The sequence below is a fragment of the Olea europaea genome, chromosome 1 (assembly GCF_002742605.1).
Source record: "Olea europaea var. sylvestris chromosome 1, O_europaea_v1, whole genome shotgun sequence".
Lineage (NCBI taxonomy): Eukaryota > Viridiplantae > Streptophyta > Magnoliopsida > Lamiales > Oleaceae > Olea > Olea europaea.
In genome coordinates this window covers 3,756,994-3,783,839 of record NC_036237.1, presented here as the reverse complement: position 1 = coordinate 3,783,839, position 26,846 = coordinate 3,756,994, and the positions used below count along the sequence as shown (strand labels likewise).

General features: G+C 33.2%; 2 protein-coding genes and 1 long non-coding RNA gene across 4 annotated transcripts; 1 reads left to right on the top strand and 2 right to left on the bottom strand.

Moving 5' to 3' along the window:
- Nucleotides 1-1,927: 1,927 nt before the first annotated feature.
- On the top strand, nucleotides 1,928-7,289 carry LOC111375767. The gene is made up of 4 exons (XM_022998684.1): nucleotides 1,928-3,353; nucleotides 3,688-4,965; nucleotides 6,208-6,322; nucleotides 6,979-7,289. Exons 1-4 carry the CDS (start codon nucleotides 2,706-2,708, stop codon nucleotides 7,170-7,172), a joined length of 2,235 nt encoding a protein of 744 aa, XP_022854452.1. The 5' UTR covers nucleotides 1,928-2,705; the 3' UTR covers nucleotides 7,173-7,289.
- Nucleotides 7,290-7,743: 454 nt separating this feature from the next.
- LOC111375840 (ammonium transporter 1 member 2) lies at nucleotides 7,744-17,143 on the bottom strand. 2 transcript variants are annotated; one of them, XM_022998834.1, is made up of 2 exons: nucleotides 16,625-17,143; nucleotides 7,744-9,116 (listed from the first exon to the last, which is right to left on the bottom strand). In XM_022998834.1, exons 1-2 carry the CDS (start codon nucleotides 17,055-17,057, stop codon nucleotides 8,023-8,025), a joined length of 1,527 nt encoding a protein of 508 aa, XP_022854602.1. In that variant the 5' UTR covers nucleotides 17,058-17,143; the 3' UTR covers nucleotides 7,744-8,022. The 2 variants fall into 2 exon arrangements, with proteins under 2 accessions (XP_022854602.1, XP_022854551.1); XM_022998783.1 differs by lacking the exon at nucleotides 16,625-17,143 and adding an exon at nucleotides 10,321-10,842.
- Nucleotides 17,144-25,528: 8,385 nt separating this feature from the next.
- Nucleotides 25,529-26,605, bottom strand: LOC111375718. Its single transcript, XR_002699352.1, has 2 exons — nucleotides 26,500-26,605; nucleotides 25,529-25,893 (listed from the first exon to the last, which is right to left on the bottom strand). It is a non-coding gene; the product is annotated as an uncharacterized LOC111375718 (long non-coding RNA).
- Between the last annotated feature and the right edge of the window lie 241 nt (nucleotides 26,606-26,846).

Below are 26,846 nucleotides of genomic sequence, written 5' to 3'. Positions count from 1 at the left end.
TCAATGCATACTACAATTTGAGGATTCAACTTCTAAGGTTAGCCTCGGGTCTCGAAAATCTACGGCACTGTTCATGGAGTTCACCATCTTGTATCATTGGTGAACCCGCGTCCTCCATGCTACACATCATTTCACATAGTGATTCAAGCCTTAATCCACTTGGAAATTTACACTCGTCTATTCGTCAAGCATTGGAAAATCAACTTGAAAGCAATAAATGTAGATCGTCCCCAACCATACTAGAAAAATATCTAATTGCAAGATGCAGACAGAATCAAGCAAAAACAATAATTCCACTTATAATGCTTTAATTTACGCACCAATATCACATGACATCAATAATTGGGTCAAAAGCTCCAAAATATTTTACTTAATTCAAAAAACAACTAGCCTTAAATGAGTTTTAATTATGACAAGCCCAAGAAAAAACCCTATGGCAACAATATAAGGACAAAAATGCCATTTTTGACATAAGAAATACTAGGAAGACAAAATAAAATTAAAAACAGCGAAATAATTAAAGCAAGATATTAGGTTAATATTGTATCATTCTCCTCGACTTGAAGAAGATTTGTCCTCAGATCTTGTACAGTAATCAAATTCGATACCTCCCAACTGCTTCACCCTTGAAGGCTTTTAATAGCAAGAATTTGAAAATTACATTAATAGAATCGTGTCCTCCAGATCAACCTGCTTCGGCTTCTGAGGTATCCTTGGTGCATTAACCAATAAAGCATTTCAAATTATTCGCAAATTTACACCATTCACTAATTTTACTCCATTTAACGTACCATTTTCCATCTCGAGAATCAAGCTTTGACCCTTCTTCAAAAGATAAACTTTATTCGAATTATTTGTGTTCATAGATGTTTCAATGTTTCGCAAGGTACCAAGCCCAACTTTATTTGATCTAGGCTAAACCAAATCTTCACTCATCGATTTTGCATCTATGAATAGATTTGATAGTGATGATATATTTATCACTTTGTCTTCCTCTTCAATTGCAACGTCAAAAATAGGTGTACTGTTGTAATCTTCATTTAAACTATCATTAATTAGTTCATCGGGATTGAAAGAGATAAAACGATAACCATCATTGCTTGAGTCCTCTAAAACAAACTTCACATCAATTGTCGTACCATTTGCACCTACAACTCTGCTGTGTCTACCATATAGTCACTTTTCTCAAGTCGACCACCTTCAATGGCACCCTCAACAATATCCATTGTTTGTGCCTTCAACCATCCATGTGTTGTTCCAACAGAAAAATTCGTTGTTAAATTTGTGTCATATGTTCATTCGATACTAAATTGCATCAAAGAAGGTTTCACGAACACCTGCATGTCTCTATCAAGAACATAACTACCTCCGATATCAACTGACGTAGAAAGAAACGAACGAGAAAAATAATCTCGATCACAATTCACTGATTCACACAAGAATATCGAATAACAAACAATAATTGACAAAAAGCTCCAAATAGTTCATTTAATAAAAAATAACCGTGAAAATAACTAGCCGTTAAAAGAATTTTAATACTTCAAATCAAACTTGCATGAATGATGAAAAACATATATCTTTCATCGGATTCTTATGTAACTCCTATCCTCCCTTCATTGTAGTTTATCCATCCTGCTAGCCATTTGCTTGCTCGAATTGTAAACATTCAAAGTCACATTTTTTTTCATACAAAAAATATTTACATAAAAATTTACTAATTTGTGCGGAAATCTTTTATGATTGGCCAAGCACGTCATTTAATTCTTAAATTTTCGACGGCTTCTCAAACTATTGACAAAAGTCCAAGAATTTTTTAAAATCTCATCCGTCAAATCTTTTCATCGAACGGCCATCTTATCAGTCACCGGTCACCTTCTATTCTTACTGGTTTTTATCGATGCTTATAAACCCTACATATAACGTGGCACTGTGGCAGGCTGAACATCATTTTCCCCGCAGCCAACTTAACGTGAACTGCATAATCCCCACAAAACAATGAACTAAAACCTGAGAGACTTTAATTTCGAGTTTCTCCTTAGGCCCTTCTCGTTAAATAAATATTTAAAAAAAAATTGATGGAATTTTTCGGAAAGTAGTAAAATGGGTGTTCAATGAGATGATGGAAGGAATTATTTGATGGGTTCTTTTGTATTAGAAGAACATATGGTGAAAGTGTCTGTGGTGTGACTGTTGTCTGAGGGTCAGAGTTGGGTTAAATTGAACCAAGTCAATTGAGGTGGTGACCGAGTTTCAGTTATGAGTGTGAATTTGTATGCTCAGCATAGGGGATTTTGTTTCATGCTACGAAGGGCAGGAGTTTGTGGATCGCATTAATTGAGTGGTGGTTCCTGAGTTGGGACCGATTACGGTGTCTGGGATCGGAGTTTGGGTTGTTTGGACAGTTTCGTGCCGCGGGATGCTGAATCCTGTAAGTGGGTTGCTGAGTTCTTGATTCTCTGTTTCAATCTAAAGCCGGGTCACGTACCGAGTCAACTCGGCTAGTAACTGACTCCTTCTTCTCCCAGTTTTTCCCATAGTCAACTGAATTTGAGTACGTAGCCTCGGGAAAAATGTATAAATAAAAAGAAATCGAGTGCTTACCATTATCATAACTCCATGGGTTTTATTCTTTTAAGGCGGTTCGAAATAAAGAAAAGCAACTAGAAAGATTGATTCAGGCCTTTCCCACCATTTAGTAGGCTTTCATGCCTTCAGTGGGAATGAGATGGAGTACGAGGGTGTTCGGGACGGTCTTGCAGTCAGGAAGGAGGGTGTGGAGGGGACTAGTAGAGGGCGGGAAGTACATAAGAACGATCAATGGGGATAATGAGTGGATTGAACTCGCAGACAATTCCGGGGACGGTAGAGGGGATGCCGGCAGCCCTGGCAAGGGAAGCACATGGGATGAAAATGAAAATGAAAACGAAAACGATCTCCCCTTGCGAATGGTTACAGAAAGCAAATTAGAAACTTGGGAGGTTGAGGGCGCAGTGGAGGCAGCAAATGAGGACAGGATGTATGGAATTGTGTATAGTAGAAAGAGAAAGAGGATGGAGTCAAAAAGTACTGGCATTTCAGAGGATACGAGGTTTGGCAAGAAGTTTTTGAGGAAAAAGTGGAGGAGGAAACTTGAATCATGTGGCGAATTACAAGATTATGATACTAGGTGTCGAGAACTTGCTGTTGTTGCTGCTGCGTCTTCTGGTGATAGCGATCATTGGATTGCTTGGTTCTTGAACTCTGCATTGAGGTACATGCAGAGGGATAAGTTTGGATTGCAGGGCCTCTCTGTATTTGTATCCTCGGAGCCCATTTCCCATGCTTTCTCTTTACATGGTATTCGATTTTTGAAGGTAATTTAGTCATTTGCTATATGATCATTAGTTACTTGTTCAGTTGGGGTCGATGCACCCGTAAATTATAAGAAAATGAACGCTTTTAAATGATGATGCTGGAGTATTGGCATTTGCTTGGCATTTTTGAAGTTATATTGTGTAAGTAATAAGCAATTTTTGTTATAATAATGATTTTATTTTATTTTTGGTGGTGGGGTGGGGTTTTTCCATTTGAAGAGTGGTGAATAGAGGAGTTCATTTCATGATACATGGGTCTCGAGTTATCAGTTTAATTTTATCTGATTGCTGTAATGGGCTTATGTTGCTTTCTTCTTTCTTCTTCATGTTTCAGGGCCCTACTTCATTCGAAAAACCTGGATTTTGCATAATTTCGGAATCCAGGTCTTCGATACCAGTGTTTACAGTGGATTATTCTGCAGTTCCATTTTCCTTTATGCTTTTGCATTCAAGTATGCATCTTAGATCTATTGTGATGCATTCTTTTGTTGCAAATTGGAAGGTTAAGAAAATGACAGACTATGAGAAGGAACACTCCTCTGACATTCCTTCTGGGACAGATCAATCTGATTGCACCATGGTGTCATCTGAGATTGATGATTCTGGGTGGAGGGAATTGTCACATTCAACCTTTGGATTGTCGAAATTGCCTGTTCAAAATAATCAATTAAGAACCAGCCACAGTATTCAGAAACCAAGGACTTCTCTGGGGCGCAGGAGAGGTAGGCCTTCTTCAGTTTTCCATGCACAGAGAGGTAGACTTGATGGTTTCCATTCCTCAATTACACCAACCGGCCATGTAGTTCAGAGTTCTATAAAGGGCAGTTCCACCATAAATGCCACCTTAAATTCTATTCTTTTGGGGTCGACACAAGAAGATATAGATGCTAATAGTTGTATTGCTAATGTATTAGTTGTTGAAATGGACAAATGTTATAGGGAAGAAGGAGCCATCATTACCTTAGAAGTATCTGCTTCGAAAAACTGGTTTCTTGCGGTTAAGAAGGACGGGATAGAACGATATAGCCTCAGTGCTTTAAAAGATATGAGGCCATCTAGTTTTGATCGTGTAACTCATGCCATAATATGGAGCGGGAACAGTAATTGGAAGCTCGAATTTCCTTGTAAACAAGATTGGTTGATTTTCAAGGAACTATACAATAAATGCTACAATCACAATGTACAGATGCCCGTGACAATTGTCATTCCTGTTCCTGGGGTACGTGAGGTAGTGGAACCTCCATATACAGACATCCCATATGTCAGACCTGATTCATACATTGCTGTAAAAGATGATGAACTAACCAGGGCTTTGGAAAAGAGGACTGCCAATTATGACATGGACTGCGAGGACAAGGATTGGCTTAACAAGTTCAATAATGAATTCAGTGGAGAAAAGGACCTTCATCAGCTTGTCATCCCTGAGAGATTCGAGTTGATAATTGATGCACTTGAAAGAGGTTTTCACAGTAATGCAGATTATTGGTCTGATGAGAAAGTGGCTGACGGTGTAGGAATGGATCTTGAAAGAAAGGAAGTTGTAGATGCTGTGCGTAGTTATTGGATTCAAAAACGAGGGCAAAAACATTCAGCATTAGTAAGGATTTTCCAGGTAATACAAAAGTCAGTGAAAGCTTTTCCTGTTTGCCTAAAATTTTTATTGCTTGTTACGTATGCAGTGGTAGACCGTGTTAGACAGTACAAAAAACAAGATTTTTGTTTTTATTTTTCTTTCTTAATATGTCTAGTGCTATCTAGAGGGTATTTGAGCCCCATTTTTATGAAAAATGCATTTTAGAATAGTAGATTAGTGGAAAATATGTGGTTGAAAAATAATGATTTTTTTTTTATTTGCTCGTAATATTATTTTAATGAAAAATGTGTGGTTGAAAAGAAGAGAGAAAAATGTATTCTGAAAAAAATGGAAATCAAACAAAGCTAATCCATGTTGCAAAACATGCCACTATTGTTCTGTTTACTTCTTATGGGGAAATGGGTGCACAGTCTCCATTTTGTTCTTTGGTTTCTACATTTTATGAAAATGGCTAAACATGGTACAAATGAACCCACGTTTATGCCCAATTTTTAAAATTATAATGTATTCTTTCATATCTCCTTTCTTTTAGCAGTACCTAATATGAAGGCATTTATAGCTCCTAATGAATAAAATTATTAATAACACGTCTTATAATTCCTTTATATATTTGTTCTAGCAATCAAGGCAAGTCTGTGCTAAGGACCATGGATTTTTGCCTTCCATGTATTTGCAGTTTGGACTTGATGATAAATTTAGTATGCAAATTTTTTGAGATTTATGTTCCTTTTTCATATTCTTTTCGAATCTTATGATGACCTTATTATTCTCATTTCGATTGTGCTTTAATATGGATGTGGTCATTTTCATTGACTTTTTTGGTTTTTATGACATTTTTTTTCCTTTTATATTTCCTTCCTATCTTTCTCTCTTTTTCCTCTCCTTATTTTTTCGATGAAAATTATAAAATTGTGCCTCAGTATTGTTAAAAACCTGTTGAATAACTAATCAAAAGTCAAAATTTGGCAGTTTCAATATTTATTAATAATTTCATCTGGTTAGTATAATCTGCTTTTTCTGTCTGATACGCTTCCAAAAGGGCTAAATGGTACCTAAATAAGTGTTGCTCTGTAGACGTCGTAGACGGAAAGCTTGTATATTTTGCTAAGTTACACCTCAATTTTGGCTTGTTTTATTTTATTTTTTATCTTAATCTTTTATGTACTAAAAGAAGTACCAAAACCATATTTTCTCATTATCTTGCTGATCCATTCATCGGGTTGATTGTCTTAAGTTAGAAATGATTTGTTTCCATGATAGATATACAAGCCTGGAAGAACTAAAGTGATCCCAAAGACTGTTTTGCGGAAGAAAAGATCATTCAAACGACATGGAACTCAGCCCGGGAGAGGCAAACAACCACCTTTCTTGCAAGGTGAGTGCCATCAGCAACTAGTTTCTGTAGTTCTGGTTCTATTGGTGCTTAAATCTGTTCGATTATGCATTTATGGGATATTTATGAGGAATATGAGGTAGTTTGCCTAATACGTGCTTTTATGTACTTACACCTGTTAATATAAGTGTAATTGTCACAAAAGAATATTTCGTGTATTGTCGCATCTGTGTTCATGAGATGTATACCGTTTAGAGATGTCGGTAGTACACATTCACCATATTCGTTACAAGTATTACTGGGTTTGTGGTTCTTGTTACACGTGACTTTTATAGTAGGTTGCATGGATGACTATGGTGACTTATATGTGTGATGTTAAAATTTGATCGATTTATCTTTATAAATGCAATTCTAAAATTCTCAAGATTTTCATGTAATCTGATCCAGTGGTTTTGACTTCTATTGAAGTCATTAATGAAGATATTTGCTTACACCTTGTCTAAAGGTGATAAATTTATTAATAAATGCCAACATTTTTATAAATGTGTAGTGGCAATACTTAAATCTAGATATCTATCTGTCATGATGCTATGTCGAACCATCTCGACTGAAAGCTTTAAGCTAATGAAATATGTTCGTGAATTTAACTGCTATTTCCTACGATGTTAAATGTAATGAATGAACATTGAATCTTACAGCGACTGCTGCTGAACAAGATGCTTTGGAGCAACAGAATAACTTCTTCAAAGTGCAAGAAGCTAAAGCTGAAGCAAACAGATTCGAAGAGTTTGCTATTCTGAAACGCCAACGAGCCCAGACACTCACTGAAAATGCTGATCTGGCGACGTTCAAATCCATGATGGCACTTAGAATTGCTGAGAACTGCCAGTAATTCTGTATAGATTTTGATTGAATATACATTTGTATTAATCTTGAATTACAGGATGTTTATAGAATAGTTTTGACCATTTTCTTGGAGCATATAAAGTTTAAATTATAGAGAGCTTTAGTTTGGAGCATTGCATTTTGCACCAAATTTTAAAATTAGTATCTTTTTCATATGGTTTTTTAACTATTTTTTTTTCACTGTTTATTTATTTATTTATTATTTTATTTTATTTTATTTTATTTTATTTTATTTTTTGAGAATTTAACCTTGATGTGCAAATATGGAATCAAATTTAAGTTTGCTTTTAAAATTGTTTTAAGAACGGTGAAAATTATGGGGCCAGCAAGATTTTCTCTCGGATCTTACAAATTTTTCTGCAATCTCAAAGGCAAGAGAGTTCAACAAGTTTTTTAATCATACATTCTTCTAATAAAATAATTTTGCACATGAATTTATGACTTTTTCATTTTTTTTTAATCACGCGTTCCCGAAAAACTCACTTTTCACGAAATATATTTTAAAAAATTCTTCATCAACTTTGCCCACATATTTAAGGAAGACAGAGAATAGAGCATACTACTTGTTAATTTTGACCCCCATTAGATAATGATATTTATTTACAAATACTTAGCTCATAGATCATATCATTACTTTCAATTTTTCAACAAGAAATAAAGCAAGCTATAAATCACAACCCCATTGTCAAACATCTATAAATGGGGATTATACAAGAACTCGAGTAATTGACTTATTAAAAGCCTACCACTTGTTCCCTAAGTCCACCTATGGAGTTCTAATATCATTAATCCAAAAGCTCGATAAGTTTTGTATAATTGGTGGCACGTCAACCAAGCTACACGGTGGTGTTGGATTGATGATCGGGCGTAGAAGTGTTTGTGGGTTCGATTCGAGTCATTTTGAATTGAGGCAAATTCGAATTTTCATCTTCGTCATGGTATATATAAGCAAACCCACCATGTCTTGTTAAGTCCATTCCAGCCATTTCATCTTCACTTGAAATCCTTAGTAAATTCAATTTGTTTAATGCATAGAAAAGTGGAACCATGGTGACAGTGACCCACCCAAAAATCACCAGAATTTCGATGATTTGGGCACCCAAAAGCTTCCCACCACCACCCATGAACAAACCGTATGGTCTACCCGGCCGTCCGGGGTAAACCTCGTTCACAAATGCCTTTTTTGCAAATAATCCAGTGAATAACACACCCCACGCGCCACATCCCCCGTGGAGTTGTGCTGCCTCTAGTGGATCATCGTATTTCAATTTTTCAGCCAACTTGTTGAAACCCATTAAAACCCAAGCGGCGATAAAACCGCATACGATAGCTGCCCACGGTTCGACCACTGAACATCCTGAGGTAATTGCAGCAAATCCTCCCAATAAACCGTTACATACATCGGTTACATTCCAATGGCCAACCAAAAGTCTTTTCCCAAACAACGTCGTTAGTGCAGCCGTGCTCCCAGCTAATGTCGTAGTGACAGCTGTCCTCCCGACCGCACTCCATTGGCCATAATAAGTCCTCTTAGTACCATATGATTTCATGATTGTCAAAAAAGAACCAGGATTAAAACCGTACCAACCAAACCATAACAAGAAACTGCCCAAGACTACTAGTGAAGCACTGTGGCCACGCAACGCCACGGACCGACCACTCCGATCGAACCGACCAATTCTCGGTCCTTCAATAAGAGCTCCCCATAGCCCAGCAATGCCACCAACCATATGCACCACACCTGAACCAGCAAAATCGATGACACCAGACCCAAAAAGAATGTCATTATCGGATTTAGCCGCGCTACCCCAGCCGTCCCCGGACCAGAACCAGTGTGACACTATAGGGTACACAAAGCCTGTCAAGAATGAGGAGTATATCAAGTATGCAACGAATTGTGTCCTTTCTGCAATGGACCCGCTAGTTATACCTGAGACAAATATAAATGATTAATAACAAAAAAAAAGTAAGCTAATTCACTTACGTTTAAGCTTAGCCAAATATATTTGCGCAGATTCAAATTTGACCATCACCCATAACTTAACGTGTCATTAAAAATTACAATGTCATTCTGATTCTGGCGATGAGATGTGATGAAGTTTCTAATAATTTAAGGATAAAATTGCTTTGATAGAAGATTTTGACAAAAATATAGACATAATTGCATGTTGAAGAAAGTGATTGGATGGAAAAGCTAACTATATTTAAATATTTAACGATAGAATGTCACGTGATATTATGTCAAATTTTATATTCCTGTAGCATGATTGATAATTTAAACTTTTAGTCAACTCTAATGCACGAACCTAAATATGTTGGTATTCAGTCCTCTATAAATCTTCATTGAATGCTTTGTTCGAGTGTCAAGGCTTTCACTTTCATGCTTTCATTGCACTGTAAAAAGTCATAACTTCTTTAATTATAAGTTAATAAACTACTTAGAGCATCTTCTAGATGTGTTGAGATTCGTAGTCCAAAATTGATCATCCAACTTGCTATCCATCCAATAATCCATTAACACGTTACTTTAAGTTAACATGACCAACTGTTCTCTCATGCAACTCGTGCTTAAAAATAGGTGTAAAATGATTTGTCAATGAATGATTGAGTAAACTGCAAGATTCTATAATTTAGAGAGCACCTATAAATTTAGAAAAAAACATAAAAAGTTTTCCAGCAGGCTGTTTATATTTAACATTAAGCCCTTGTTTGAGCCCTATTTTTTTTGGAAAAATTCATTTTTCAACAGTGTTTTGATATCATTTCAACTACACATTATTCAATAAAATAATATTACACGTAAATTCAAAATTTTTTCTTATTTTTTAACCACACATTTCCCATCAATACACTGTTCAAAAATTCATTCTTACCCCAAAAATGGGGCTCAAGCAAGGGCTAATTTTACTACTCTCAAAAAATATGTATTGTTTTCCCTTTTTTTCTATTATCTTTCCTCTAAATTATTATATTATTTTTCTTCATTAAAAATTGAAATACCTTGAATGCATTCAACTATAGATAGTAAATTTCGCTCACAAATTAAAATGTCTTGGAACATATAAAGATTGACTCTTTAAAATAGAAATTATCTTATATTGAAAGAGTCTATCGGAGATGCTCTATAATATTACCTGCAGCTGCGATGGCAAAAGCCCACTGATACAGAAAATAGCTGTAATCAAACAACTCGGAAGGAAATTCTTTGAGTCCAAAAAAATGACGACCAATGAATCCATTCGACGGCGCACCAAATGCGAAAGCAAAGCCAAAAAGGTAGTAGGAGAGGCCACCGGCGGCGGCATCAAGAACATTGGTCAACATAATGTTCATGGTGTTCTTGGCACGCACAGAACCAGCACACAGCATAGCAAAACCTAATTGCATGGCAAAAACTAAGTATGCAGAAAAGAGCAAGTACGTATTGTCAATGGCATATCTGGCATCGAAGAGCTTGGTGGAAACCGCCGCGAAGCGGTTGCAAATGAAGTCTGCCGCCGCGGTGGCGTTGGGGCTGTTGCCTAGTAAGGGGAGGAGATCTGAGGCTGCACAGCTAAGGGAATCCATGGCTGAGATTTGAAAGAGGGGGAAATGAACGAAAGTTTGGAAGTGAATGTGTGTGTGTTTTGGGTTCGTTTTATAGATGCTTTGGCTTTAAGGGCACAGAAGTTTGGACAAACTTTTATGCGTCAGTTTTGTTTATTTTATTGATAATTGGCCAGTGTAAAAGTCAACCAGCTTCAAGTTGTGGATTGAGACACCACAAAAATATAAGCAAATTGAAAGGATGAATCACAACCTTGAGAACCCCACTGTCACGTCTCTGGAGTATCGTGAGGGAGGTAAATCCCGAGATGTATTATAGCAAGTCAGGGAACAAGAGCTTGCCTATGCACTGGTGCCCACAAAGAGTCTAATTCCATATCTCAGGAATCGAACTTTCACACGGCAGCTATCAGCAACGCTGAGATTACATCACTCCTGTCCTTTGCACCATTAGGATATGCTCCGGGGGACAAAATATAAGCAAATTTGTGAGTATGTTTGTGTGAGAGAGATAAGGGGTTAAGTTTCTCAATTTGTATGTTTGTGTGAGAGAGATAAGGGGTTAAGTTTCTCAATTTGGCTACTTACATATAAATTGGGTTATAGATTTGTTGATAGAATATGAGATATCAATAAATCTGTACAAAAATTCTGTACACATAGCAGTTCTCTAAATTTCTTGGACTTGGTGTTATTGAAATGAGAAAAGCCTACATAAAATACAGAATGGCATATACCAGCCAATAGTGAGTCAAAATGAAACTATCAAGAATAATATTGTCAATTATCATCGGTATAGTTAAATTGACGACAATATAAAAAGTGATATCGCCGGTTAACATCAACAATGCTTTTGTTATTGATATTACCTATATAACTCTATTCTATCTTTACCTTTTTATTTTATTTTTAGTAATATTATTGGCGAAATAAAATATTTATCTATTTAAATTATTATTTTACACTTTTGTCCTTTTTTATTACTTTATTTAGCAATAAAAATTTTCATCAATAAACTAAATATATTAAATTAAGTTCTATTAACAATTACAAAAAAAAAAAAAGAAATCATACTTAGAGATTCTATTGGTAAAACTATTTAGAATGAAAATTCTTAAATCCTACAGCCCAGTTTGAAAGCCATTATTTGGATGAAATAGAGTTTTGAATAGTAATTTTTACAAAAATATGTAATTAAAATATAGAAAAAAAAATTGGATTTATGTGTACAATATTTTATTGTGTGAACGTGTGATTGAAAATGAATGTGTAAAAAAAGAGTTTGAAAATAATAGTTATCAAATAGGGGTTCAATATGAGGTCTCACGCTATCGCTTCACTGGTTTAGAGGTTTAGTTAGCTCTGATCCATATATTGAGTAAGAAGGTAAAATGTGGACGAAAGTTAAAGAGTGTAGGTGAACCTCCGACGTTCAATTCTAACCCGAAATTTTTAAATATTCCTTTGACCAAAATGTTAAGAATAATTGGCTGAGTAGGTCTTGAATTGATTACGAATTAAACCTAACTCAATTACACGATAAAGTGTAACCCTACATAATAGATAATAGACAAGTTGTAATTAAATGTATTTATATCTTCGAAATATCTTGCAGGTGCAGCCCTAGGATTTAGCTCAGAGTTGACCCAAGCTCATTTAAATTTTTATCGATAAAATTGAGATTTTAAATGAATTTTTTTTTTCTATATATTGGTCGAATACAAATTCCTTTTTATCCTTGTGTTGTGATTCTATGAAGCTCAAACATAACATTTTTGCTACAAAAACAGGGAATGGTGATAGAGATTAAATCCAGATGCCACGTGTCAACATCTAATTGGCCAATTTTTTATTTTTATTTTTTAAGGAAAAAAAAGTACCCAGTCAGGTGCTACTACGCAACACCTGAATTTAAACCCTATTTCTATAATCTGTCAGAGCAGCTTTATTCTCAAATTTAAATAGTAAGTCTTGAAGATTCCTAAAGTTAAATAATATACTTTATAATAGTGATTTCTTGATTTATTTAATAAATAATGACTATTACAAAATTTGTATATTATACTTACATCATCGATGATTCAAGTAAGATAGATTATGAATTTACAAGTATGTCAAGTTGTAATCTTGATAGAGAGGCATATAGGAGTCTTTAAATATCTTAATTAATTAAATGATAATTAATTTTTCAACTTAACATCAATTAAAATAGATTCAAGAATTGAAAAGAATCTGCAGGCACGAATACAATACTTTGTCACCATTGATTAGTCAATTGAATTACCCTATTAGCCGCATATGAATGAAATTAACACAAGCAACCCTTCGATATAATAATGGATGTTTTTTTATCAAAGTGAAAGGTCGTGAATAAAATAATATTGTGTGTGACGTATTTAGATTTATAATAATACATGCGGGATTGAAAAGTGGGTCTCAATTATTTAACACATACGTCAATTAAACAATGACAGAAGGTATTGAAAATTTTGTCTACGGGATAGGTGTTCCAACTGCTAAGAGATGTGATACTATTAGCATAGAAGTTAATTTTAAAGGAAAGTGTTTTTTTTTTTTTTTAATTGTCAATTGATATTTATTTGGAAAAAAAAAATTAGCACAAAATTTTCCTTTAAATACTTCTGTGGTATTTACTTAAAATATAAAATTATCATAAAATTTGCATTCGCTTTGTTTGATTCGAGAAAGTCCTCCGAGTGTAAGACTTTAACGGACGTTTTAGGTACTTGTCATTGAATCTTTTCGATAAGCATATTTTGAAATTTAAAATTTAAAATTAAAGGATGTAATTGCTTGATCTTACTTCAACATATAAATTTATTGAACTTTGCTGGCTGTACAGGCCAGGCCACTAACAATGCACGAGATGTGGTAAGGGTGAACGCAGTTCGATTTAGGAGGTTTGTACTAAATTTTCAATTCAAACCATTTTAAACAGTTTAAAATTTTTTCAAACCAAACCAAATCAAACCATTTTATTTTTCGAACCGAACCAAACCATGATTTGCAGTTTGGTTCAGTTTTAATCCGCAGTTCACCTATTGACGTTATAGTAATATATTTAACATAAGTTAACATATAAGTTTAAACGAAAATTAATAATGTTAAATGTTAAATTGCATTCATATTTACCATGAAATCCATGAATAAATTATTTTTAAAGTTGATTGCTAATAGATGTTAATAGAACAAATACATATTTCTTCATTTTTATTTACATTTTCTTGTTTGATATTTATATTGTCATATAACGGTTGGTAAAGGTAGAGTTACATTCTGCTGTTATAATTTGGTTAAAATTCATTTTGTCTTGCTAATGAAATGTTACATAAGGATTGAACAAGATATACTTAAATGTAGAAAGATTGATAGAGTTTCGACTTATTGTGTGGAAGAATTTCATTCTCTAACTATTTTATGAAAGTAAAAGATAATAGTACTAGTTAGGGAACTATAATATTTTCACACGATCAATACGATCCGTCCTTCGTTCTTTCAAAATCACAAACAAGTTCATTAATCATCTAGGTACACAAATATTTATTTTTTTTATCCAAACCACAATTCATTTAAGTGTATAATAAGTTCAAGAACAACAAATAAAAGAAAGAATAACGAAAAAATGGCTTGAATGAGAATTTAAGACTTACCAAAAAAGAAGAGAAAGAGGCAATTCAGGTAGAAATTAGCAGACTAACATACAAATGCAACTGGCAAACAAGCATCAAATGTTAGGAAAACAGGAGCTTATGTTAGGGCGTCTGAAACTTTGAACGTGATTTTTGAAGTAGTTTTGTTGAATTATTATTTGGATTGTTGAAAATATATGTTTTTTTTTTTTCATTTCATATGATTTTAGAATAATTTTAGCTTATTTTAGATATCAGGTAAAGACATGTGTTGTGAACTTATTAAACCATATGCCAATAATGATGAAACTAATTTACTTTCTATGATTATTTCAATAGGTAAGTTGTAATTTGTATTACTAAATTGATATTTTTTTTTCTGAAAAGTAAAAATTGTAAAATTTTAAAGTTAATAAAATTAATATTTTAAAGTTAATAAAATTTTAAAATGGTTCGGTTCGGCTCGATTTTATGCGATTTTTGAAAATCAAAACCTAAACCAAATCATTTTGAAATTGTTTTGTTCAGTTTGAGGGAAAAAAATCACGGGTCTACATGAACCCAAACCAAAGGTTTCGATTCGATTTGCGATTTCGCGATTTTTTTGTGCAACCCTAAGAGTGAATTTTTTTTTTTTTTTTTTAAATAATCACTCACCCCACCAACCCACCCACGGTAACATGTGAGTGGCCTGTAGTGGCCCTGTGCACTAGGCAAAATTCAAATTTTTCTATCCCAACGAAAGAACAGGCTGAAGTCATCAAAATGCTAAAGGATTCTTTGAATCTGCACCTAATATTTTTGTACTAATTGAATCTTCCACCAATCAAAATTAATTGAAATTTTTCTTTGAATCTGCACCTAATATTTTTGTACTAATTGAATCTTCCACCAATCAAAATTAATTGAAATTTTTCTTTGAATCTGCACCTAATATTTTTGTACTAATTGAATCTTCCACCAATCAAAATTAATTGAAATTTTTCTTTGAATCTGCACCTAATATTTTTGTACTAATGGAGTCATCAACCAATCAAACCTGAGACAAATATAAATGATTAATAACAAAAAAAAAGTAAGCTAATTCACTTACGTTTAAGCTTAGCCAAATATATTTGCGCAGATTCAAATTTGACCATCACCCATAACTTAACGTGTCATTAAAAATTACAATGTCATTCTGATTCTGGCGATGAGATGTGATGAAGTTTCTAATAATTTAAGGATAAAATTGCTTTGATAGAAGATTTTGACAAAAATATAGACATAATTGCATGTTGAAGAAAGTGATTGGATGAAAAAGCTAACTATATTTAAATATTTAACGATAGAATGTCACGTGATATTATGTCAAATTTTATATTCCTGTAGCATGATTGATAATTTAAACTTTTAGTCAACTCTAATGCACGAACCTAAATATGTTGGTATTCAGTCCTCTATAAATCTTCATTGAATGCTTTGTTCGAGTGTCAAGGCTTTCACTTTCATGCTTTCATTGCACTGTAAAAAGTCATAACTTCTTTAATTATAAGTTAATAAACTACTTAGAGCATCTTCTAGATGTGTTGAGATTCGTAGTCCAAAATTGGTTGTCCAACTTGCTATTCATCCAATAATCCATTAACACATTACTTTAAATTAACATGTCTAACTGTTCTCTCATTGCAACTCGTGCTTAAAAATAGGTGTAAAATGATGTGTCAATGAATGATTGAGTAAACTGCAAGATTCTTTAATTTAGAGAGCATTTATAAATTTAGAAAAAAAACATAAAAAGTTTTCCAGCAGGCTGTTTATATTTAACATTAAGTCCTTGTTTGAGCCCTATTTTTTTTGGAAAAATTCATTTTTCAACAGTGTTTTGACATCATTTCAACTACACATTATTCAATAAAATAATATTGCACGTAAATTCAAAATTTTTCCTTATTTTTTAACCACACATTTCCCATCAATACACTATTCAAAAATTCATTCTTCCCCAAAAAATGGGGCTCAATCAAGGGCTAATTTTACTACTCTCAAAAAATATGTATTGTTTTCCTTTTTTTTCTATTATCTTTCCTCTAAATTATTATATTATTTTTCTTCATTAAAAATTGAAATACCTTGAATGCATTCAACTATAGATAGTGAATTTCGCTCACAAATTAAAATGTCTTGGAACATATAAAGATTGACTCTTTAAAATAGAAATTATCTTATATTGAAAGAGTCTGGAGATGCTCTATAATATTACCTGCAGCGGCGATGGCAAAAGCCCACTGATACAGAAAATAGCTGTAATCAAACAACTCGGAAGGAAATTCTTTGAGTCCGAAAAAATGACGGCCAATGAATCCATTCGACGGCGCACCGAATGCGAAAGCAAAGCCAAAAAGGTAGTAGGAGAGGCCACCGGCGGCGGCATCAAGAACATTGGTCAACATAATGTTCATGGTGTTCTTGGCACGCACAGAACCAGCACACAGCATAGCAAAACCTAGTTGCATGGCAAAAACTAAGTATGCAGAAAAGAGCAAGTACGTATTATCAATGGCATATGAGGCATCGGAGAGCTTGTTGGAAACCGCCGTGAAGCGGTTGCAAATGAAGTCTGCCGCCGCGGTGGCGTTGGTGCTGTTGCCTAGTAAGGGAAGGAGATCTGAGGCTACACAGCTAAGGGAATCCATGGCTGAGATTTGAAAGAGGGGGAAATGAACGAAAGTTTGGAAGTGAATGTGTGTGTGTTTTGGGTTCGTTTTATAGATGCTTTGGCTTTAAGGGCAACAGAAGTTTGGACAAACTTTTATGCGTCAGTTTTGTTTATTTTATTGATAATTGGCCAGTGTAAAAGTCAACCAGCTTCAAGTTGTGGATTGAGACACCACAAAAATATAAGCAAATTTAAAGGATGAATCACAACCTTGAGAACCCCACTGTCACGTCTCTGGAGCATCGTGAGGGAGGTAAATCCCGAGATGTATTATAGCAAGCCAGGGAACAAGAGCTTGCCTATGCACTGGTGCCCACAAAGAGTCTAATTCCATATCTCAGGAATCGAACCTTCACACGGCAGCTATCAGCAACGCTGAGATTACATCACTCCTGTCCTTTGCACCATTAAGATATGTTCCGGGGGACAAAATATAAGCAAATTTGTGAGTATGTTTGTGTGAGAGAGATAAGGGGTTAAGTTTCTCAATTTGTATGTTTGTGTGAGAGAGATAAGGGGTTAAGTTTCAAGGGGTTAAGTTTCTCAATTTGTATGTTTGTGTGAGAGAGATAAGGGGTTAAGTTTCTCAATTTGGCTACTTACATATAAATGATAAGGGGTTAAGTTTCTCAATTTGTATGTTTGTGTGAGAGAGATAAGGGGTTAAGTTTCAAGGGGTTAAGTTTCTCAATTTGTATGTTTGTGTGAGAGAGATAAGGGGTTAAGTTTCTCAATTTGTATGTTTGTGTGAGAGAGATAAGGGGTTAAGTTTCTCAATTTGGCTACTTACATATAAATTGGGTTATAGATTTGTTGATAGAATATGAGATATCAATAAATCTGTACAAAAATTCTGTACACATAGCAGTTCTCTAAATTTCTTGGACTTGGTGTTATTGAAATGAGAAAAGCCTACATAAAATACAGAATGGCATATACCAGCCAATAGTGAGTCAAAATGAAACTATCAAGAATAATATTGTCAATTATCATCGGTATAGTTAAATTGACGACAATATAAAAAGTGATATCGCCGGTTAACATCAACAATGCTTTGGTTATTGATATTACCTATATAACTCTATTCTATCTTTACCTTTTTATTTTATTTTTAGTAATATTATTGGCGAAATAAAATATTTATCTATTTAAATTATTATTTTACACTTTTGTCCTTTTTTATTACTTTATTTAGCAATAAAAATTTTCATCAATAAACTAAATATATTAAATTAAGTTCTATTAACAATTACAAAAAAAAAAAAAGAAATCATACTTAGAGATTCTATTGGTAAAACTATTTAGAATGAAAATTCTTAAATCCTACAGCCCAGTTTGAAAGCCATTATTTGGATGAAATAGAGTTTTGAATAGTAATTTTTACAAAAATATGTAATTAAAATATAGAAAAAAAAATTGGATTTATGTGTACAATATTTTATTGTGTGAACGTGTGATTGAAAATGAATGTGTAAAAAAAGAGTTTGAAAATAATAGTTATCAAATAGGGGTTCAATATGAGGTCTCACGCTATCGCTTCACTGGTTTAGAGGTTTAGTTAGCTCTGATCCATATATTGAGTAAGAAGGTAAAATGTGGACGAAAGTTAAAGAGTGTAGGTGAACCTCCGACGTTCAATTCTAACCCGAAATTTTTAAATATTCCTTTGACCAAAATGTTAAGAATAATTGGCTGAGTAGGTCTTGAATTGATTACGAATTAAACCTAACTCAATTACACGATAAAGTGTAACCCTACATAATAGATAATAGACAAGTTGTAATTAAATGTATTTATATCTTCGAAATATCTTGCAGGTGCAGCCCTAGGATTTAGCTCAGAGTTGACCCAAGCTCATTTAAATTTTTATCGATAAAATTGAGATTTTAAATGAATTTTTTTTTTCTATATATTGGTCGAATACAAATTCCTTTTTATCCTTGTGTTGTGATTCTATGAAGCTCAAACATAACATTTTTGCTACAAAAACAGGGAATGGTGATAGAGATTAAATCCAGATGCCACGTGTCAACATCTAATTGGCCAATTTTTTATTTTTATTTTTTAAGGAAAAAAAAGTACCCAGTCAGGTGCTACTACGCAACACCTGAATTTAAACCCTATTTCTATAATCTGTCAGAGCAGCTTTATTCTCAAATTTAAATAGTAAGTCTTGAAGATTCCTAAAGTTAAATAATATACTTTATAATAGTGATTTCTTGATTTATTTAATAAATAATGACTATTACAAAATTTGTATATTATACTTACATCATCGATGATTCAAGTAAGATAGATTATGAATTTACAAGTATGTCAAGTTGTAATCTTGATAGAGAGGCATATAGGAGTCTTTAAATATCTTAATTAATTAAATGATAATTAATTTTTCAACTTAACATCAATTAAAATAGATTCAAGAATTGAAAAGAATCTGCAGGCACGAATACAATACTTTGTCACCATTGATTAGTCAATTGAATTACCCTATTAGCCGCATATGAATGAAATTAACACAAGCAACCCTTCGATATAATAATAGATGTTTTTATATAAAAGTGAAAGGTCATGAATAAAATAATATTGTGTGTGACGTATTTAGATTTAAAATAATACATGCGGGGTTGAAAAGTGGGTCTCAATTATTTAACACATACGTCAATTAAACAATGACAGAAGGTATTGAAAATTTTGTCTACGGGATATGTGGTTTTTTTTTTTTTTTTTTTTTTTTATAAATTGAAGTACCCTATTAGCCGCATATGAATGAAATTAACACAAGCAACCCTTCGATATAATAATGGATGTTTTTTTATCAAAGTGAAAGGTCGTGAATAAAATAATATTGTGTGTGACGTATTTAGATTTATAATAATACATGCGGGATTGAAAAGTGGGTCTCAATTATTTAACACATACGTCAATTAAACAATGACAGAAGGTATTGAAAATTTTGTCTACGGGATAGGTGTTCCAACTGCTAAGAGATGTGATACTATTAGCATAGAAGTTAATTTTAAAGGAAAGTGTTTTTTTTTTTTTTTAATTGTCAATTGATATTTATTTGGAAAAAAAAAATTAGCACAAAATTTTCCTTTAAATACTTCTGTGGTATTTACTTAAAATATAAAATTATCATAAAATTTGCATTCGCTTTGTTTGATTCGAGAAAGTCCTCCGAGTGTAAGACTTTAACGGACGTTTTAGGTACTTGTCATTGAATCTTTTCGATAAGCATATTTTGAAATTTAAAATTTAAAATTAAAGGATGTAATTGCTTGATCTTACTTCAACATATAAATTTATTGAACTTTGCTGGCTGTACAGGCCAGGCCACTAACAATGCACGAGATGTGGTAAGGGTGAACGCAGTTCGATTTAGGAGGTTTGTACTAAATTTTCAATTCAAACCATTTTAAACAGTTTAAAATTTTTTCAAACCAAACCAAATCAAACCATTTTATTTTTCGAACCGAACCAAACCATGATTTGCAGTTTGGTTCAGTTTTAATCCGCAGTTCACCTATTGACGTTATAGTAATATATTTAACATAAGTTAACATATAAGTTTAAACGAAAATTAATAATGTTAAATGTTAAATTGCATTCATATTTACCATGAAATCCATGAATAAATTATTTTTAAAGTTGATTGCTAATAGATGTTAATAGAACAAATACATATTTCTTCATTTTTATTTACATTTTCTTGTTTGATATTTATATTGTCATATAACGGTTGGTAAAGGTAGAGTTACATTCTGCTGTTATAATTTGGTTAAAATTCATTTTGTCTTGCTAATGAAATGTTACATAAGGATTGAACAAGATATACTTAAATGTAGAAAGATTGATAGAGTTTCGACTTATTGTGTGGAAGAATTTCATTCTCTAACTATTTTATGAAAGTAAAAGATAATAGTACTAGTTAGGGAACTATAATATTTTCACACGATCAATACGATCCGTCCTTCGTTCTTTCAAAATCACAAACAAGTTCATTAATCATCTAGGTACACAAATATTTATTTTTTTTATCCAAACCACAATTCATTTAAGTGTATAATAAGTTCAAGAACAACAAATAAAAGAAAGAATAACGAAAAAATGGCTTGAATGAGAATTTAAGACTTACCAAAAAAGAAGAGAAAGAGGCAATTCAGGTAGAAATTAGCAGACTAACATACAAATGCAACTGGCAAACAAGCATCAAATGTTAGGAAAACAGGAGCTTATGTTAGGGCGTCTGAAACTTTGAACGTGATTTTTGAAGTAGTTTTGTTGAATTATTATTTGGATTGTTGAAAATATATGTTTTTTTTTTTTTCATTTCATATGATTTTAGAATAATTTTAGCTTATTTTAGATATCAGGTAAAGACATGTGTTGTGAACTTATTAAACCATATGCCAATAATGATGAAACTAATTTACTTTCTATGATTATTTCAATAGGTAAGTTGTAATTTGTATTACTAAATTGATATTTTTTTTTCTGAAAAGTAAAAATTGTAAAATTTTAAAGTTAATAAAATTAATATTTTAAAGTTAATAAAATTTTAAAATGGTTCGGTTCGGCTCGATTTTATGCGATTTTTGAAAATCAAAACCTAAACCAAATCATTTTGAAATTGTTTTGTTCAGTTTGAGGGAAAAAAATCACGGGTCTACATGAACCCAAACCAAAGGTTTCGATTCGATTTGCGATTTCGCGATTTTTTTGTGCAACCCTAAGAGTGAATTTTTTTTTTTTTTTTAAATAATCACTCACCCCACCAACCCACCCACGGTAACATGTGAGTGGCCTGTAGTGGCCCTGTGCACTAGGCAAAATTCAAATTTTTCTATCCCAACGAAAGAACAGGCTGAAGTCATCAAAATGCTAAAGGATTCTTTGAATCTGCACCTAATATTTTTGTACTAATTGAATCTTCCACCAATCAAAATTAATTGAAATTTTTCTTTGAATCTGCACCTAATATTTTTGTACTAATGGAGTCATCAACCAATCAAAATTAATTGCAAATTTCAATTAAAAATTATGGTAGAAAATATTTCACTGAAGTCGTCCAACTTAAAGGCTTGTTTAACGTTGGTTATCCAATTTCAATTTGTATAAAAAAAAATTGATTACAACATATGTTTTTCTTTCAATTTAACCATTTTTTTTGTAAATATTGTCAAAAAAAAGGAATTTTGAATGTGGCCGAAGGAATTTTGACCCACCTAGTTTTTTTTGTCAAGACATGATTTGAATGATAAAATATGTGTTTGCCAAATCTCAAGTTTTCTATTTTAATAGTTGAGTTGGGATGACAATGGGGCAGTCGATTAAAAATTATGGTAGAAAATATTTCACTGAAGTCGTCCAACTTAAAGGCTTGTTTAACGTTGGTTATCCAATTTCAATTTGTATAAAAAAAAAATTGATTACAACATATGTTTTTCTTTCAATTTAACCATTTTCTTTGTAAATATTGTCAAAAAAAAGGAATTTTGAATGTGGCCGAAGGAATTTTGACCCACCTAGTTTTTTTTGTCAAGACGTGATTTGAATGATAAAATATGTGTTTGCCAAATCTCAAGTTTTCTATTTTAATAGTTGAGTTGGGATGACAATGGGGCAGTCGAGTCTAAATGATCCTCCTTATCTCAAATTTTGTTTAGAATTTTTTAAATGATTTGATCCATGTTTCTTGCCCCCATTCACTTATTTATGTAATTTAAATATAAAATAAAATAAGAGTTGGGGCGAGTTTAGGGTGGAGAACATATTTTCCATGTCCATCCCTACCGCATTTTGGACAAGGCAATGCAGGACGGGAGTAGGGAATTTTACCATCCCAAATTGTAAGTCTTTAACAATGATAAATGATGCGTACAATGAACTCATTCATCATAAATTATGTTATATTTAGTAATAGTTATAGATTGGCTGTTTAATTGAACAAAAAGTATAATGTAGGTAATCGAATTGATATAATTTGAAGATTATTGATCAAAATGAAAGAAACATGTAAGTTGCGTGACCTCAGGTGCAATTTACCCCTAACTAAGGCTGGTATAGTTTACCAAACTGGGCCATTAATTACTAACTAATTATGTTTCTTTCTTTCTGTCTTTATCGTTAATTAGTACTAATTAATTATGTTTCGAATATTTCAAATGCGAGGCAGCGAAACGCCCACGCATATCACATCATGATGATCAAATCGTGAGTTGTAAAAATTTAGTTTAAAAATCTTTTGCCGTGAAAATTATTATTATTATTATTATTTGGTCTCGACATGTTTACTTGTACAATTTTTATTTAAATATGAGGATAGGTCTCGATGTTCAAGACTATTTGATTGTGATTTTTAATAGGTCTTATGATCAAACGTGAATATTATTTACGGGATACAATAATAACCTGGAGATTTATTACTCAATCAACACGTACATGACATATGTATCGATTTAACCAATTGAGAAAAATAATCGTACTTTAACCGATTGGACCACCTTTGAATCAAAAAGATAAGAGTTCAACTGGAATAAGCCGAACGCCATTTGATCATTGTAAAAATCAGTGTCAATCAATAAAAATAAATTTTTCGTGACACGAATGAGATCTTGATATTGTAAAGGGGTGCAGGTTTCATGAAGCAGGCCAGTCTTTTCGTCCCCCCTATTCTTGGATAATGCTGTTTGAGTTACACCCCCACCCCTCCACCCCCCACATGGAGAAAGTTCGCACATAATTTATTGTATGTGGGTCCTCCTCCATGTGTGAGGGGTGTAAACCCATGTATACACATAATTATGTACATGTAGCATCACTTTTTTTTCTTTCACTTAAACAAATCAAATCATAAAAAATAAAAATTATGTTTGATAGACTGATTGTATCTTGTCGTTTTTTGTTAAATTTACACGTGTTCAGTACATTTTGGCACTTCTACAATAGGAAAGGTTTATGATTATCATTTTCTTACCAGAGTAATATTATTCATAGTTGCCCACTCCTACATGGCATCCTACATGATGGTTATTGATTTAATATATTAATGTGCTAGTTTTTTCTTGCATCATTTAGTAAATCACTAATCGTCACATGTATGCACGTAGAACAACTGCAATAGTTAATGACTGCGAATAGCATTATTCTACTTAAAAACCCCTACCCTACACCTCAAACAGTTCTCAAATTTGTGCAGATTATAATGTAAAGAATTGGGCTAGCACAGCCCCCCACATGTGGGGGGCCCACCATAAATTTAAAAAAATGGTGGGCCCCTCTATTGCGAGGGGGCAAGGGGCGATGTATGTGCAGCGAGCACTCCTCTAATATAAATAGAGATGGTAATCGAGCTCGTCGGCTTGGTTAAGAAAAAAACTCGAGTCGAGCTGAGCTCAAGGTCGGAGTTTCAGTTCTCGAGCTGGCTGAACTCGGCTTATTGACACCCCTAGATATAAATGGAGTAAACACATTGATGAAGTGATAGTGATGCATGGATTAGTCATCCATGGAAAAATGAATGTGTAAAATATTGTAAAATAGCATTAGGTTTAGCAAGTTAGATTCAATAGTGTATAACATAATTAAAAAGAAAAAAAGGGTATTTATTAATTGTATTATCTATCTAATTATCTCTGTTATTTAATTTATTTTAATATGAATATACATAGATCCTCTTTTTTGTGTCTTTCATAATGAACTTTTCCTTTTAAAAATCCAACACTCAACTTTTCTATAGTAGAAAATATAATTTTTTTTTTTCTAAGTCAGCACGTCCAACGAATTTTTTAAATCTAGACGGACTTGTAGATTATAACTATTTTTTCCTTCGCTACATTAGATTAAAGAATTTTTTTAACACTTTTCATTTTGCTTATGTAGCAATATTTTTAAGCAAGCCATTGAAGTAATGGAGATGCTCTCATGAACTCGAGTTGTGAATTGAATAACTCGCATAGCAGCATTCGACACATACGCCCTTCTATGCTCGATAGGCTTGACATTGATGGTGGATGAACTTCGATATTCACCATGCAATGAACGTTATATCACTTCGAGTTTAATGTAACGCTATATTGGTTAGTGCCTGTCTCGTTTGATGATTTTTCGGAAACCCCTTAACAAATTGGTCACTGATGAAGATGTGTCGACCTCAGTTACTGCAAAGTATCCAATTCCGTTCCGTCCCTAAACCTGATCCGTTGCTGCCAACTAATAATAGCTATCGTTACTCCAATTAAGAATTGCCTGCAACAAATAGCACTAAAAGGGCAGTGCCATCTGAGTTCTACAACAATGGAAGAAAACTTGCCGTTCGTTTATTTCAGCCAGATCTAACATGAATCTTACAAATCTCGTCTCAAAACACCGAACAGGCCGGGACATTATAATGAACAAAGATTTGGGTTGTTTTTCTCTGTCCTATCCAACCCAACATGTAATAACAGGTATCCAAAACATTACAATTTTTATTAGCAGTAAAAAATTTCATCATTCTACAAAATTTGTACAAAAATGGGAGCTCCCTCAAAGTTCCCACAAGGTCAAAATAATTCTCAGCAATAAATTTTGACTAAATACAACACAGAAAGGAACCAATTGAGGATAAGGTGCGTGTGTGTGTGTGTGTGTGTGTGTGTAGATGTGTAGTACTTTCTTCTGACACTGACAAGGAACGGAAATTTTGGTTGAACTTTGAGTCTCTTAAAGATCCCAATATTGAAGGGATATTATAAAAAGAACTGAAATATATTAGCTCACAACCAGTTTATCAGCCAGTCACCAAGTCATCTTCACCATCTTCACTGTCATCACTGCACCGACAGAGCCAGTATTAAACAGCATTACACAATAAAGCAAAGAAGGCCCTTGTTTATTAAAACTCAAATTACATGAAACAGAATATGTGAGAACTACATCTTCTGTCTTGGTAATGGTCAGTCACTTCAAATCTACGGTCAATCAAGTCAAAATGCCTTTGCTTAAAATGGAAAAGAGAAGTACATAAAGCTCCTTTCACTGATAAAGATTGCTAATGGATATGCACTATGTTGTCACCCCTTTCTAGAACTTTCCCTAAAAGGCCAAAAATTTAAAGAAACATTGTACATATTGAATCATGTTGTACAGGTTTGAGATAACTCCTGGTGAATGGAAAATAAAATAATGGGTAATAACTGGAAAATGTAAATAACTTCCCTCAACAAGTAACCCTTCACACATAACGTACACAAATGTAAATGTGTGTACATAGAGAGACATGTATATGCAGAAGTACACATACAGTGATGCACTAAATATTTACTTGGAAAAAACTTAATTGTAGTTTGCGGAGAGAGAAAATGATCAGCCATGCCAGAAGAATAACAAAATAAAGCTTCTAAAAAATATTCCGGCCAAAAAAAAAAAAAACACTTCACCTGTGTTCAGGAAGCTTTGATAATCGTCTTGCATCCAAGCCTGATATATATTTTTGAGCGGCTTGAACATTTTCTGCTCCTGGAAATTAATAACAGAAAGTGGATGTTTTATGATTTAAAGAGAGGACAAATAAGATCCAGGATACGATACAACGGTCTCCCAGATTCGTCCATGCTTGTGCAGAAACTAAAATTATAAAACCATGTATGATGCCCTGGGTTTATCTAGATCATGTGTGGCTAAGTTTAAAAGGCTTAACTAAGGCCTATTTGATGTAGATTTTTTAAGAATAGATTTTGTGAAAAATGATTTTTTTATTTTTTTTTTTTTTCTTTTGTTGTGTGTG